This window comes from Ochlerotatus camptorhynchus, unplaced genomic scaffold (assembly GCF_037179485.1).
Source record: "Ochlerotatus camptorhynchus isolate MF236.1 unplaced genomic scaffold, CSIRO-AGI_Acam_v1.1 ptg000188l, whole genome shotgun sequence".
In the NCBI taxonomy this organism is placed as follows: domain Eukaryota; kingdom Metazoa; phylum Arthropoda; class Insecta; order Diptera; family Culicidae; genus Ochlerotatus; species Ochlerotatus camptorhynchus.
The window spans coordinates 1987613-2002672 of record NW_027040678.1 but is presented as its reverse complement, the minus strand read 5'-3'; the positions used below and the strand labels follow the sequence as shown (position 1 = coordinate 2002672).

At 36.5% G+C, this 15060-nt stretch overlaps 1 protein-coding gene across 9 annotated transcripts in view; it reads right to left on the bottom strand.

Moving 5' to 3' along the window:
- The window catches only part of LOC135702223 (guanine nucleotide-binding protein G(q) subunit alpha), a 100063-nt gene that overhangs the window by 29286 nt on the left and 55717 nt on the right, over positions 1-15060 (bottom strand). For 6 of the 9 annotated variants that reach the window (XM_065223258.1, XM_065223263.1, XM_065223256.1 and 3 more), the window contains exons 3-4: positions 3083-3267; positions 2862-3016 (exon numbers count right to left, since the gene is read on the bottom strand). In XM_065223258.1, coding sequence (XP_065079330.1) covers positions 2862-3016; positions 3083-3267 — 340 coding nt within the window. Of the gene's footprint in view, positions 1-2474; positions 2604-2861; positions 3017-3082; positions 3268-15060 lie in introns of all 9 variants that reach the window. The other 3 variants (XM_065223265.1, XM_065223264.1, XM_065223262.1) reach the window with 1 other exon arrangement.

The following is a 15060-nucleotide window of genomic DNA, read 5'->3' as shown; positions in this document are numbered from 1 at the left end:
ACACCAAACTTCTATCTCTTATAGTTCATGAGTTATGATTAACAAATGTTCTAGACACTTTTAGAACTTTTGATGGCGCACATTTTTGTCGAATTAAGATACTATCTCCTTCATTTGAAGAGTTTTGGCAGTTTTTTGCATAGAAATATGAACTTTTAAAAATTAAATTAAATGCTCTAAGCAATGCTGCTCTCGCAGTTTTCCCACCGCAAATGAACAAAATAATGATCTTTCGAATGGATTTAAAAACTTGAAAATCGGTTCGCTCCTTTTAGATATATTGACAATTAAAAAATGCCAGTTTTTTTTTTAAGAAAGTCGCCTTTAATTTTCCAATAAAAAAAGATAGCAACTTGGTTGGTTCAGCAAAAATATTTGTCATTGAGAGTTCTAAAAATGTCTAGAATTTTTTTTACAAGAAATGAACGTATGAAAAGATATTCATAGAAAACCAATTTTGAAGGGGCCACCCTAACTTGATTATTTAAAAAATAACTCATCAACCATAAGAGATAGAAGTTTGGTGTCTTCAGTAAAGGTGCCGCAAATTGATTGTTCTGCAACTTTCTAGAACATTGCATTGGTCTATCTTAAATAATAAAAAAGTTTACATTTGCAATTCACCAATTCCACCCTAATTTCACTAACATGAAAAAATTTGCCAAAAAATATGAAGAAACTGTTCGGAAGTCACCATATGCCTAAAACCAACGGTTTTAACGCAAACATTTTTGTCTTCCTAAATACGGCTTTGGGACCATTGTGCACTGAATACCAGCCTTAGCTTCGAAGCTCATTAAGGTGAATCCTTGTAGGGTCCTTTTTCGCAATTCCACAAGTCAACATTTCAAGGTTGAAACTGCTTTAACTTTGCTACCAAAAAAAAAAGCCACCAACGTCTTAAATTTGCCGATCTGTAAACCTCATAAATCTTGAGATTAGCGCTCTTGACATCGCGAGGTGGGAAGCAAAAAATGACTCTTCAAAGAAACGCTTTAAGTAGGATAAAGATCGTCAAATGTGTGCCCGATAAAATGGGAAATGGTGACACAAATAGTAAGAGTTACTTGATCCGATTTGATACAGTTTTGCCCACTATTGGAAATGTATTGACAATTGAAACTGAGGCGTGACTAGCAGACCCTCCTTTGCAGGGTATTTGTGGCGCCTAAGGACTTATATACAATGGATAACCCTCCGATCAAACTATCCAATATCAACCTGCTTAGAAAAAAAAAACGCCTAATCACATAACATTCGCACCCACCGCAGAAATCACGTGACCACCAGCACCCTGACGATGGGCGACGTTGTGCGACGGGAGATCAAAGGACACAAACCATCATGTGACTCTTTTTCTCGGAACAGTTACCGATCGCGGAAAGCCTTATGTGTGAGTTATCATAACCGCTCGTGATCGGCTCGCACACACAGTCAGTCATTCTCGTCCAGACACGGCAGAAGCATCTACAGACTGAGTGACTGCTAGTTAGTCAGTTGCGGCAGATGACTGACAAGGGGCGCACGGTTGCACTACGCTTGCATAGCAGCTTGCCAACTTGCAGCAATCCGGTTGCTGTTTGGCCAAGTGGCGGCGGCGCACATGCAACCGGGCACGTGAGCGAAGCAATATGTCAAAACAAATTACTTACAAACTGAGGAGAAAAGTGGACGGATTTCATGAGCGTTGGGCGAGTAGTCTTTCCATAGGTCTGATGATGGTCCTAGGAGAAGATATGATTCTCCCGACGACTGGCCCGAGGATGACTCGTCAGAATCGTTGGCCTGTGGTGGCTACTAGTAGCCGTGTATGCTTCAAGTGGAAAAACGTTTCGCTGATATGATTATGATAGATGAGAGCGCCATCACGGACACGGGGGAAAACAAATATACACAGCCATCCCGTAATCGCCCAACGCTGGAATGAGCGCTCTGAGACAAGACCCATCAAGGCAGACACACTCACGCACATGTCAGAAAGCCAGCGAACAATGATGATTGAAAGTAAATGGTAAATCTAGGTAAAATAAATATAATAATGTTGCGTGCAGTTTTCACTTTGGCAACGGCCAGAAAGTGAACCAGAGAGCATGAGTGATTAGGTCATGATGCGCAGACAGATGGGAGAAACGAGTAAAGGTAAAAAAAGTAGGTACAAATATGATGGAATTAGTACAATTAGGTCGACGGCTGTTTTTTTTTTTTTTGCTTTGCGTTATCTTGTATGAATTATAAGTGTAGTGGTAAAACACAAAAGGAACATAAATCTTAGATGCGCTTGACGGTTATTTGTTAAGGTGGATGCTGCTGATGCGTTGATATTAGGTCACCAGAACAGAAAAGAACAAGAAAGATGCAACGAACGACATTCGCCCAAAAAAAAAATAATCGAACGAAACACTGTCATTGTGGTGTTCGCGATGCAAGCAGAAAAATAAAAAAATACGAGTTGATCGTTTCTTATATGTGGGTACCTAAACCGAATCTCCTCTAGGTCGAAGGGATACTCGATAATTCCCGTCGTGGGCACACGCACTCTCAGAATGTCTTGCTCCGTTGGAAGATAGTCGGTCGCCGCCACACGGTCAATTTCCATTAGGTAACTGTTTTGTTGTTGATTTTGGTTGAAACGGGATTATTTGGAGAGGTACGAGTTGGAAACGATTCAAACGGATAGAGAACAGAGGAAATATATGTTTAATACCGTAAACTAGTAGGAATGTGCGTTCTGTAAAAGATCTAAGTATCAAAACGGTACTGAAATGCGACTACGCCCAGAAGGGAATCGATCTTTGCAATAATTATATGTGATCTATTGTTACACGACATAAGGAAAGATGGAACGTAACGGGAATACGTACTATTTGGCGGAATCTGTTAGCTGATACTCTCTCCTCCTGTCGTAGCATTCCTGGATGCCAGCGTCAGCCCACAGATCCTTGATTGCTTGAACGTATGGCGGTTCGAATGTTGTCACCGTTTCAAAATCTACACTTCGTATCAGCTCCGCATGTTCCTACAATTGACAAAGAAGTACGTTAGTATAAACAACAACACATTTTAACGGAAGAACTTTACTTACGGTGTTCGTTTGATCACTGTACTGTATTTTTAGCAGGTCCATCGCCCGAATCATCGACTGCATTGCCATAAAAATATTTTGGTACACTAGTTTGATAAAGCCACGTTTGTCTTCGTCCGAGTAACCGCTACCGTGGATGATACGCATCTGTTTGATGAATGTCGATTTACCCGATTCACCGGTACCTGTTTGGGATAAGCGAAAAAACAAAATTGAAGAACAATTTTAGTGGGAGAGTTTAATGCAAGAAACGTTCCTATATTATTCCGGTTCAATAATTTTGCCCCCTATCGCCACCGTTGAAAACATTCTGATAAGCATTGACACGGGAAGATTCGAGGGCGGCTCATAAAAGTCCCCACTACTACACATCGACTGGTGAGATGAATCTCGGACAGGTTTGTACAGTCATTTCAACGCGCTGGAAGCCGACAGACACGGTGCGGGTGTATTTGGCTTATCAATTCGACTCGGTGTTTACACTCGGGATGGCAGCATTCCGGCTACTTATCACTTACATGTCTCATTTTTTTTCTAAACAGCCACTTATCTCCCTTTGCGGGAAGACTTGTGGCTCAAAAGCATCCACCATTTGTGGCTAGGGTGTATGTATGATCAACGCGATCGAATGATTTTTTTTTTGCTGCGAAAGGACTATAAAGCATATTACTGAAACAGTGCAAACACCTTAGTAGCAACCTTCCCGTTTTTTGTTGCTGTTCTTCAAGAACCCATTTAAGCATATTATTACAAGTAGGAGCCACGGCAGAAGGTGTCAGTCTTGAGCTCTCCATCCCGCGCTCAGCAGCTAAAAATGGCTCAACTAGACAACAGCATAGTAAACAAATCATTAGCATACAGGCATCAGGTTGAATGCACAATACCGCACTAATCGATTTCTCGTTCGATGGCGCTAATAAGCAATTCGCCGCCGCACAATGAGATGCAAACATATGATATAGTAGGTATAGAGGAACAAGGCCGTCGGCGACACATATATGCGACTATTATTTGTGCGAAATCTTGGGCCACGACGATGAGGGGCGCGAGGTGAAGGGCCTTGTTGGAGGTGCTGTTCGATGAGCTACCGAGAGTAATGTAATCTCAAGTGATGCTCTCCTGCTGTGACTGAAGTACCGGCCGACACCACCACCACCAGCGCGAGTATCTGCGGCTGCTGCTTCGATTTCTTCGGAGTGAATACTCTGATGCGAACAAACATAGCCAATGTCACCTCTTGGATACATACATTGTTGGATTGTGCTACATTACTCCGAATTCCATTTCCTCGAATGCGAAAAGAACGAGCAGCAATCAAAAGAAGGCAAAATCTCATTCAGGGAAGTAGCCATTCGGGTACTGGCGTTCGGGGAAGTGACATTCGGAGTAACGGCATTAGGCGCAATGAAGCACAACCACAATGTTGTAATGTGGTTAGGAAATCGAAGTTCTATGAGAGCATTGAACCATTTAATTGATACTTTCGCAAACGATAGAATTGAACTTAAAATTCTAACATTCTCGTTTAAATTTAAAATTTAAAACCAATTTAGCGCTCATACTTAAAGTGACCTAGCCAGTGCGTTGCAATATCAGCTTCAATCGCAGGGTTGGTAGTGGGTGTGTGATACAATAGTAGTGACTTTAGTGACTAAAATATTGAAAATAGTGACTCCGGATTAGAAGTATGGAAAAAATACAATACAATTAATTTAATGGTTTTGAAAAGGAACTCAAGATTCTGAGATATGATGTTTTTCACGATGTTTGCACAAATCCTATAGCAACCGGCCTTCAAAAATTTGTAAATTTCTGACCTTTGAAAAAATGTCGAGAGCTTGAAAATTTTCCTAGACCATTTTCGACATATTAGGCTTCGAATACATTACACTACAAATTAAGTTTAGAGCTTTTATCGAAACCACAGGATAGGTCTATGACACTTTCGAGATGACAGAAAATGGAAAAAAAGGAACTTCATAATCTGGAGAAATTTTGAAGATAACGAACTTGAATGTCTAAATCACGAGGTTGAGAACGATATGAGTGATTCCGTCAACATCAAATGGACATTTAACGTTCCCGTCTGTTAGCAACTCTTTTTGTCGGACTTTACACGCTGCTTTAATGAATCTTTCGAACACAAATGTGTTACCAAATAAAGCTGTGATTTGATGTGATTTTTTAAAGGCAAATTCTGTATTCTCAACGTTGTTTGTAAAAAGTTACTTTGGTGACTAAATTTTAATAAATAGTGACTTTAGTGACTTTAAGGTGAAAAAAGTAGCTTTTTAGTGACTGTCATGAAAATAGTAACTTAGCCACTAAAAAGTGATCGGCTACCAGCCCTGCAATCGATAAAATTGCTGCAACGAAGAGACTGCTAGCTTTCTTTTTCTGTTTAAGTCGAACAGCGTTGCAGCATTCTAGAACCTCAGTCGGCGTCTACACGGAGATGAAAAACTACCCAATATTAAGTACTTGTCCCTCAATTCACGGGATCAGCAAAATTTGAGTAAATCGCATATAGTAGTTTTCATTTAACACCAGCAAAAAAAATACTTAGTATATTGTACCCAAAATTAAGTTTAATTCACGCAAATTTGAGAGAATATGCAATTTACTCAGAAGTAACTTTTTGGGCTGAACTATATCGTTGGTTCAAATCTCTCGTTCCTTTTTTGACAACAATAATGAGTGCAAGTGAGAGGCTAAACTCAAAGTTAAGTAAAAAGGACTAACATTTTGGGTAGTATTTTTTCTCCGTGTACAAACAAATTGTTAATCGCTTGTCTCTCTTCCTCCCGCCGCTTCATTGGTTTTCGGTGAAGCGGACGAGTAAAAGAGCGCTCGACTTTGATAGTTTCGTCTTTCATGAAACACATCAACCGCGGTTTCATGACGTACATGACGGAAAATGAAAATATATGTATTTAAAGCATTTCTCACGTGAAAACACTTGAAGATTACACTTAATATGTTTAATTTATCTACTATATACATGATTATCTAAAAAAAGTTACGAAAACGGGACATAAAGCATATTAAACAAATTGAAAGAGCGGTGATAGAGTGTCGGTGAAAGAGATTGAAAGCCATAAGGCCGTTTGCAATGTTGTTGTATTTTTAATGGACTGTTTCAAGCTAGAACAGAAACGCACCCCTCGTAATGATGAGTTACAGTTTCATTATTCGAGCACTATTTTGCACCAGATTTGCAACAGCTCGACTATAGCTAATAGTTTGGAAATTTAGATAAATTTGTAAATTCTAAAAAATAAAAATATAAAAAGAAATTTGGAAATTTTACAGAAATTTTAGGAACTACTGAGAAGTTTTAGGATATTTTATAGAAGTTCTGAGAACTTCATTAAAATAAAGAAGAGCTTCACAAAAAAAATATGATCTTCATGAAGAACAGTAAACTGCATTAGTTTCAGGGATTATTATTGAAGTTTAGGTAATTTCAAAGAAGTTAGAGGTATTTCGTAAAAGATCGGGGACATCATTGTAGTTCTGAGAATTTCATAATATTCTATAGAACTTCATGAAAACCTGTGCATCTTCACAGTATTTCATGAAAGCGCTTGTGTCTTTAACATCAAGAAGATATTCTCTCATATATGATACCAGACTGCTCAGAAATTATTCCAATGATCTTCAGGTGTACTAAAATCTCCATGAAGCCCTTTAGATATTTTTTCAATAATTCAGGTTGATCACGTATCATTCTGAAAATATCCAACTATCCAACAATCTAAATCCCACCTCTCAGATATCCTCTCATATAATACCAGGCAGCTTAGAAATTATTCCATGTATACTTTTTCAAGATTTCAGGTTGATCAGGTACTATTCTGATGAAGATCTCAAACTATCCAACAATTCAAATCAAATCTCGCAGATATTCTATCATGATACCAGGTGACTCAGCAAATATTTTAAAGGCCTTCAGGTGATCAGAGATCTCCAAAAACTTTTCAGGATGTGCTCATGTCTTCAGGTTGATTTAGTATAATTCTGAAGATCTTCAACTGCCCAACAATTTAAATCACGTCTTTCAGATACTTACTCACGATACCAGTTTGCTCAGAAATTGTTTCAAAGACCATCAAGTGATCATTTGCACACACGCACACATATGTAGGGATGAATACTAAACGCCGTTTAAAACTGTGCGTTGCGCTGATCGTGTTGCAGTTTCATTTTTGATGATGATGATGATGATGATGATGGTCCCACACAGTTCGAAAAGTTGTGTAAATTTCTGTTCAATATGATGCACATAAATGGAGCGTCACATATCACATAAGTTTACATTATAAATCGTGTTAAGTTCTGAGACATTTCATAAAATATTGCAAATATTGTATACAAAAGCCCATCTTTGTAAACAACATTGCTTACAAGTTGCTCCTTTGCGTGGAATGAAATACAAATTTGCGTGAATGAATGTTTACATCACAATTAAAATTAAGATTTTTTTGCTGTGCACCTCTTACCCCTACAAAGGTTTGAGCTGGACGATTTATCTTTAATATAATTAAATATGACATTTTAACCAGGTTAGCAAACAAAATCGAACTGGTTTCAGTTACACACAGTTCGAAAAAGTAGTGTAAATGTCTTTTCAGTATGATGCACATAAATGGAGCGTCACATATCATATAAGTTTAAATTATATATCATGTAAAGTTCTGAGACATTTCATGCAATGTAGCAAATGTTGTATACAAAAGCCCATTGTTGTAAACAACATTGTTTACAAGTTGCTCGGTTGCGTGAAATGGAATACAAGTTTACGTGAATGAATGTTTATATCACTATTAAAATTCAGAATTTTTATCTGTGCAGATATAAATTCCCTCTAGAGTTTACAGTTGCTTCACAGCGATATAAATGTGGAAAAGCTCAGGCGTCCACCTCTTAGTTCGCCTTTTTGTCCACCTAAAATATTCATCAGTATTATGTACAAGCAATCAAGAGTTCATGAATAATCAACAAAGCATCCTATTGCACTAGCAACCCCGCAATCTGATGCTATCATAATCTTCAGCAATATCAGGAATGCTCACGAAACCCCAACATTTACCAGAAAACTTACTACATACTCAACGTATCTTCCAAAAAAGCTTCTAAATTGCATTTTTTAAATCTAATTCAATCCTTTATATCCGTAATACGCGCGCGAGGCTCAAACCTTTGTAGACTACTTTTTTAATTAATCTACTACTATTAAATCAAATATTAAAAATCCATCATCACCATCGTGGCGAACTAAACTAGTTTTTGAAGTGCTACAATAATTATTAAAAAGTCATTATGACAGCTATTCATACAAAATTATCCGTTATAGATAACTTCGTCAAGATGCATAATTTGTCAATTCATAAAAAAAATCACTGGATAACCGTTCAAACGACAGATTTAACGTGTGAAATGTGGTGTCTTTTAAATTCTGTAAGTGTTGCTGAACACTTTGATATGTCTAGACATCGAATTGAAAACAGTCATTTCATTAAAATATAATGAATTTTGTGAAGCACAAGTCAAGAAATGTGGTGTTCTTATTTCAACCGCATTTCTAGTATTATATCTATGAAAGTAACTTCCTCTTTCAATTCGATCACACAAATATCGAGGCAGCAAACCGTTAACTACTTTAAAAATGAACACCATAGTCAAATATACAATTCTTTGCTTCACCGACAACCATTGCAAGGCGTCTAGCATCAAAGTTGAGGAAGTGAATCTATTACATCTCAAAATCAAACGCATTATTTTATTCTGCAAGCGCTGTAATCTGGATATTTGTGTTGCATTGGCCAGAAATAAAATGGATGGGCAAAAGTCTAGATGAGGAGAGATGATTGATTTGTATAGCTGTATTTTACTGGCAATAGTTAAATCGTTTTTCAGTCGACATAGAATTCCATACTTCTTGGCAATTTTCTTGATGACATTGTCGATGTGGGAGTTGAACTTAAGTTTTTCATCAGTAATCACGCCAAGATATTTAATATCCCGGACGCGATCAATAGTCTCATAATCAATTACAGCAGAGACGTTCGCATTTAATCGATTCCGCGAAATTAACATAAATTTAGTTTTATACTCAATTTCAACTGCTTATACTTCAACCATCTACTTAGAGAACGCAAATCTTCATTCAACTGTAAAACGGCATCATCAAAATCCTTAGCTAGTGAATAACACATTTTTGAGTCAATATTTAAAATTGTTTCAAACTACTCGACAGTTCTAAAATTTGACTGTCAAAAATTTTGACAACAATTTGAAACAATTTTGAAACTCAGCATTGCGAACGGCCTAAGGAGATTTCGTTTCATCTCGATAATCGACGTTACATTTTCGTTCGTGCTGATAGTCTAGCTAGGTGTTATAGAAATTATGCGTTGAACACGATGTATACGAGACAAAACATTGTAGAGCTTCGAAAATGTTGAGCCCTGGACCTAGTTGCGCTGATCGATTATTTTCATCGACTGTATCTTTGAATTATTAAGTTAAGTGAACTAGGGTAGAGAACTACTTCGGCCTAATCGCCCATTTTGGGCCTATCGAGCAGAAAACTTCAAATAAATTCATGATGTCAGAGGTAACAAGTAAATTATGCGTTTGATACGATACTTTAGCTAATAAGCTACCGAACGAAGTAAATGAGAACGCGTGGTATGAAGGTTTGCACCCATTATTCCCAAAAACAAAAGAAGCGCTCCGACCGAATCAATTTTTATCTTCATCCAATAGGCCGAAGTGAATTCACTGGCGTTTCAATTGCGTGTCAATGCGTCAGGCCGAGTTTGGCGTCAAGAAGCAGTGTTAGACTTTTGACAATATCTCAATGATTGGTTTCTCTTTATCAAATCTAACGGTACGTACGGAAAGGTAAATAAATTTGGAAGCTATCAGTAATAATAACATTCCGTTTGGTGCTAAACTGCGCTAGATAAAGAAAGACTAAGTGCTGGTTGGGCTTAATAGACCGGAAATGGAGTAGTTCACCCTACCTTTCCGATTTGTTTCAATACAATGCTGTAAAATAGTGCTGCCCAACGTGCGGTCCGCGGTTCAGACGTGGTCTCTGAATCTCAGCAATGATATCATTCTAGTCTAATTTTAATCATCATTATGAATTTTAGCCCAAAATGAATGAGAAATCAAGAAAATGTAGGTTGAAACATGTTTATCAAAAATAGATACAACCATTTAGAAAAACAAGTTTAGAAAGGTTGGGCAGGCCTGCTGTAAAAGGTTGCAACGCGCCGATAAAAATGTTAATCCAACCTAATTACTGTCACTCTCCCTAACTGGATATTGAAGGGTCCATCGAGTAAGTTAGGATATCGAGTTAGGGAGGTAAATTTTGGAAATGTGTATGAGAAAAGGAGTTGAATTAGCCTGGGTTTCCATCGAGTTAGGGAGATTTCACTGTATAAGAGAAAATGTATGAAGAGAATTGATTAGGTGCATACAATTGGCACTTATGATTCTGAACAGTAGAATATTTATATGCACTCCGCTTTTTTTTACACGTGCAGGGCTGATAGTGGGTATGTGTTATAATACAATTGACTTTAGTGACTAAAATAACGAAAATAGTGACCAAATAGTGACATATGTTTTTAATTAATGTTTTAATTGAAAATGATACCTAAAGTGTCAGTTATTGATCGGAAATGGATGTAATGTCGGCCTCAATTCCCCTAATTTGGTCCCATACATAAATTCAGCAATCGACTAAATTTTCAATAGTAACCAAAAATATCCATTAGTACCGTCCCAATGACGCGTTCATCTAGATAAAATTGTTAAATAGCAAATTTTTTAGCGATGGGACCAATCTTAGATCCATAGACCAACATTAGAGCCATTTCCTCTATATTGAATGCAGATCGCGAATTGGTGATTAGATCGCCAAATTGAGGCATATAAAATGTTCAGTCAAGATTTTAGACTAATTTTCACAATTTTAGGACAGATGAAGCGATTAGTTTAGCTATGTGAAGAGCTGCAGTCTATAATTTAATGTAGATCTATGTTAGCCTTAAATATTTGAATAAAATTATCGTTATCTTCTTTGTAGTCGCTATAACGAACTGGTCATCATTTTAGTTTGCTCCATTTCTCCAAAGAAAAGAATCTTCTGTGATTGAGGTCACATAGAAAAAATCTCAATATTCATAAAACATAAAACAAAATTTGAATGCGTCTAGGAGTTAAAATTTCAATCGTGAAAAATAAGGGATTTATTGATTAATTTTAGACTTTTGGATCAATGGACCCATTATTGCTGAGAATTTGAGATCTCTAAGATAAACAAATTTAGGAAATTGTGTGACCTGGAATAATTTTCTATATCTTGCTCATATATAATTTACACACTAAGATTATTTTACCGAAATCTCAACAATAAACAGTTCGGTGATTTTTAACAGATTTTCTGTGATTTTTTACCGATATTCGTTGTTGCCAACGTGAAATTAATCAAATGGTATGTTTCTAATTCTGGAATTATGTAGCTTTGAAAAGTTTCTAGATCTTGGACTCAGAGTTCGAAACTGAGACTTAAGTAAATTTAAAACTTAGTAAATGTTAAACTTAGTAAATGTTTTAAAAATGATTTTTATGTCTTGAAATCATTTGTGGAAATAAAGTTGTTGATTTACCAAAAATATCATTTTTTTAACGCTTTCTTATAGGTAAACATGGAAATTGTCCGAAAAGTTCTTGTCAACCTGGAAAACGCAGGAAATTTCATTTAGCACAATGAGTAGACACCCCGCATAAGGACCTGCTAAACTTCAATTTTATTAAATAAATTCACTTGAGAAGATGACGAAGGCATAATAGTCCCGATAATTTAAAATAATATTGGTAAATAAACAACCGAGATACATCATTAACATTGGGAGCAAGATTATAGATGGTTTTATTGTTCTGAAACTTACTGAATAGCTACAGATTATCAACACCAGTTAGGTTCACTTTGACATAAAGATAAGTTAAAATGCATGTAGATGCTGTGACACAGCACGCCTGTCGCATTACCGTGGAGCGAGCTTAATCGTAGCATCGGCACAGGTTTTGCAGATTTCAGTTGCAATATTGCATTTCAATTAAATAGGGGAAAAGTTGGCTTCGGCAATACCTTAACCTATTATCTTCAGGGGGTAAACAACGTCCTTGAGAGCTCAATTTTGGCATGTGGATACATTGTGTTTCAGAGCAACTATTGGCCAAATTTGAGTGCTCTAGGACTTTGTTTACCCCCTGACGATAATAGGTTAAGGTATTGCCGAAGCCAACATTTCCCCTACTGCATTTCCAAATTTCTGTTCCAATATGAAAGTTAAAAATGAAAGCTTTTCAATCATTCTGTACTGGTAATCATACTACAAAATGTTTTGCTGTTAATTATGGAAAACTGGATGTATAGTAAAAAACCAGATTTCAAATTTTAACTTTTTGACTGGATGCGCCCAAAAACACTGCTGTGTACCTCTAACATTCCCATTAGAATTTTCCCAAGTATATCTTATTCTTACTAGAAATACTCAGAGGGAGAGATAGGCGGAGAAAACAAAATACAATTCGGCAGCAGGGATTTGTACTTAAATTATCTTGCAACCCTTGCTAGAAGCTAGAATATCACATGACTTTTATTTTGATTCGATTTACATGCAAAATAATAATAAAAACACGCAATATTTTGCACATTTCATGATGCCATTCATTAACCAGCGAAGATCAATTAATCAATAGAGTTAGAATATTGATTTTGATTCCAAAAACTAGTTGAATTTGATAAGCACACGAAACATAAAAGTGATTGAATTTCTGTTCGATTTTCAAATTTAATCTAGTAAGAATAAGAAATCCTCGGAAAAAATCTAATGGGAATGTTCGATTGGCTCAGATTTTGACAGTTCATTGGGCTCAAAATATTCTCTCCGCCCATCTCTATAGTCGCTTTATTTATATTCTGGCGGATAGAATTTCGATCTATCAAAAAGCGGAACCAACTCAATATAAATATTGTAGACCAACAATTGAAAATGTACTATCAACTTTTATAAACAAAACTTTGATTATTCTTTCCTCGCCAATCGAACGCAAATTACCAGCATCATCGGATAGGGGAAACTTTCCCCCAACCCAAAGATGGTGTTAGCTTGCGTAGGCCAGCCTTGAGTCACGAGAAAAGGGTTTCCGAAGTTTTGTTCGCAATAGCTGATGCAGCGTTGCCAGATTGTTTTAAAGCTTATCGGTATCAAAGGTATTAAAAAATCGGTATTTATCGGTATTTACTATTAAATTAATTTTATATTTTTGCCGTTTTTGAAAGCGAAAATTTTAACGATGGTGACGTCTGGGACTTGAGGGGAATTGCTTTGTTTAACGGCTTTCTCAATTTTAAAACAGTCTTTAATTTTTTTTTTAATTTAATTTTTAAAATTAACGTTGTCTCAAGTGGTGATCAACATTGTGAGAAAGTAGTTTTTTTTTTCAATTAAATATCATTAAATGAAACTAAAATATGGAAAATCAGCCACAACAACGACTAAACTATTGACAATAACGACAAACAATATTTTCACTTGAAAAAGGCCACAAATGTCCTGCAGATTACATAATAGTCGTTGTAGTGTTTTAAGACTGAGAAAGCCGTTAATCAAAGCAAAATTTTAGCTTTAATGATCGGATGATCGGAAAATTCTGGAAAAAAAAAACTCCGCGGAATGTTTGAATTAGCTTCTGCACGAAGCCGAAAAAACATCCAGAGAAAGACGAAAAAAGCTCTCCTGGATGAAGTTCGAGAAAAGTTCTAGGGAAAGTTGGAAAAACATCCGGAAAACTTCCAAGACACGAATTGAGAAACTTGTGGCGAAAATTTAAATAAACTATCGGAAAAAATCGGAGTCACATCTAATACCCCGTTCACATTACAGCATTTAACACGTAATATAGGCTGTCTTGCAATGAGCACTCATACATAGGATTTCGAGTGAAAACTAGATGTATGAGTGCTCATTGCAACACAGCGTATATCACGTGATATACGTTGTAATGTGAACGGGGTATAAAGGAAACCAGAAAATTTTCGGAAACCAGAAGTAAATTTTCAGAAGTAGCTATTTCCAGGGAAAGCCAGAAGAAGCTCGGAAAATCCTTCCAATAAAAGTCGAACAAAAAAACCAATTTTTTCTGATATTCATAAAACATCCCTGAAGACTCCGCAATAACCGGGAAGTTTTCGGAACATTTCTGAAATGCACTTAGAAATATTCCATAATTCCTTAAAAGTTCATGTAATTTTCCTGAAATTATCGGCTGTTTAGGAGTTCTCTGGTCATCCTCGAAGTCAGAACTAGGAACTTCCCTGATTATAATAAGACTAGTGGAATATCTCTAATCATCTTTGAAGGTCTCTGGACTTTCTTGAAGGTTACGAAATCTCGTAAGTGCTCTCACAATTTTCTTGATTTTATTGTAACATCAGCATTGAAGTTCTCTGATCTTCCCGATTTTTTTTTTAATTTTTAACAGCTATCGACACTGCCATTAAAAAAGCACAGAACTTCCCATAAAATGTTCTCACAATGTTATAATGTTCATGTAACTTCCATTACGTTTCCTAAATTTGCATGAGCCCCTCAGGACATAGCTGAAGTTTTCGGAAATTCCCTGAGTTTCTCGGAACTCCTTTATAATTTCAGCAAATTAATTAGTTAATTAAATGATCTGTCCTGATGTTCTCTGAGTTTCACTAAAGTTCCTGAAAACCATTGATTTTCCCTGAAGTTCTTTGGACTTGTGAAGTTTCCAAAATATTTATGATGTTTCCTTAACTTTACTGGAGTTCGCTGGACTTTTCTGAAATCCTCAGGTTGTCGAATTTTAACAGAAGTTAATGAATGAAACTGTCTTTAATTTATCGAAACTTACAAAAAAGT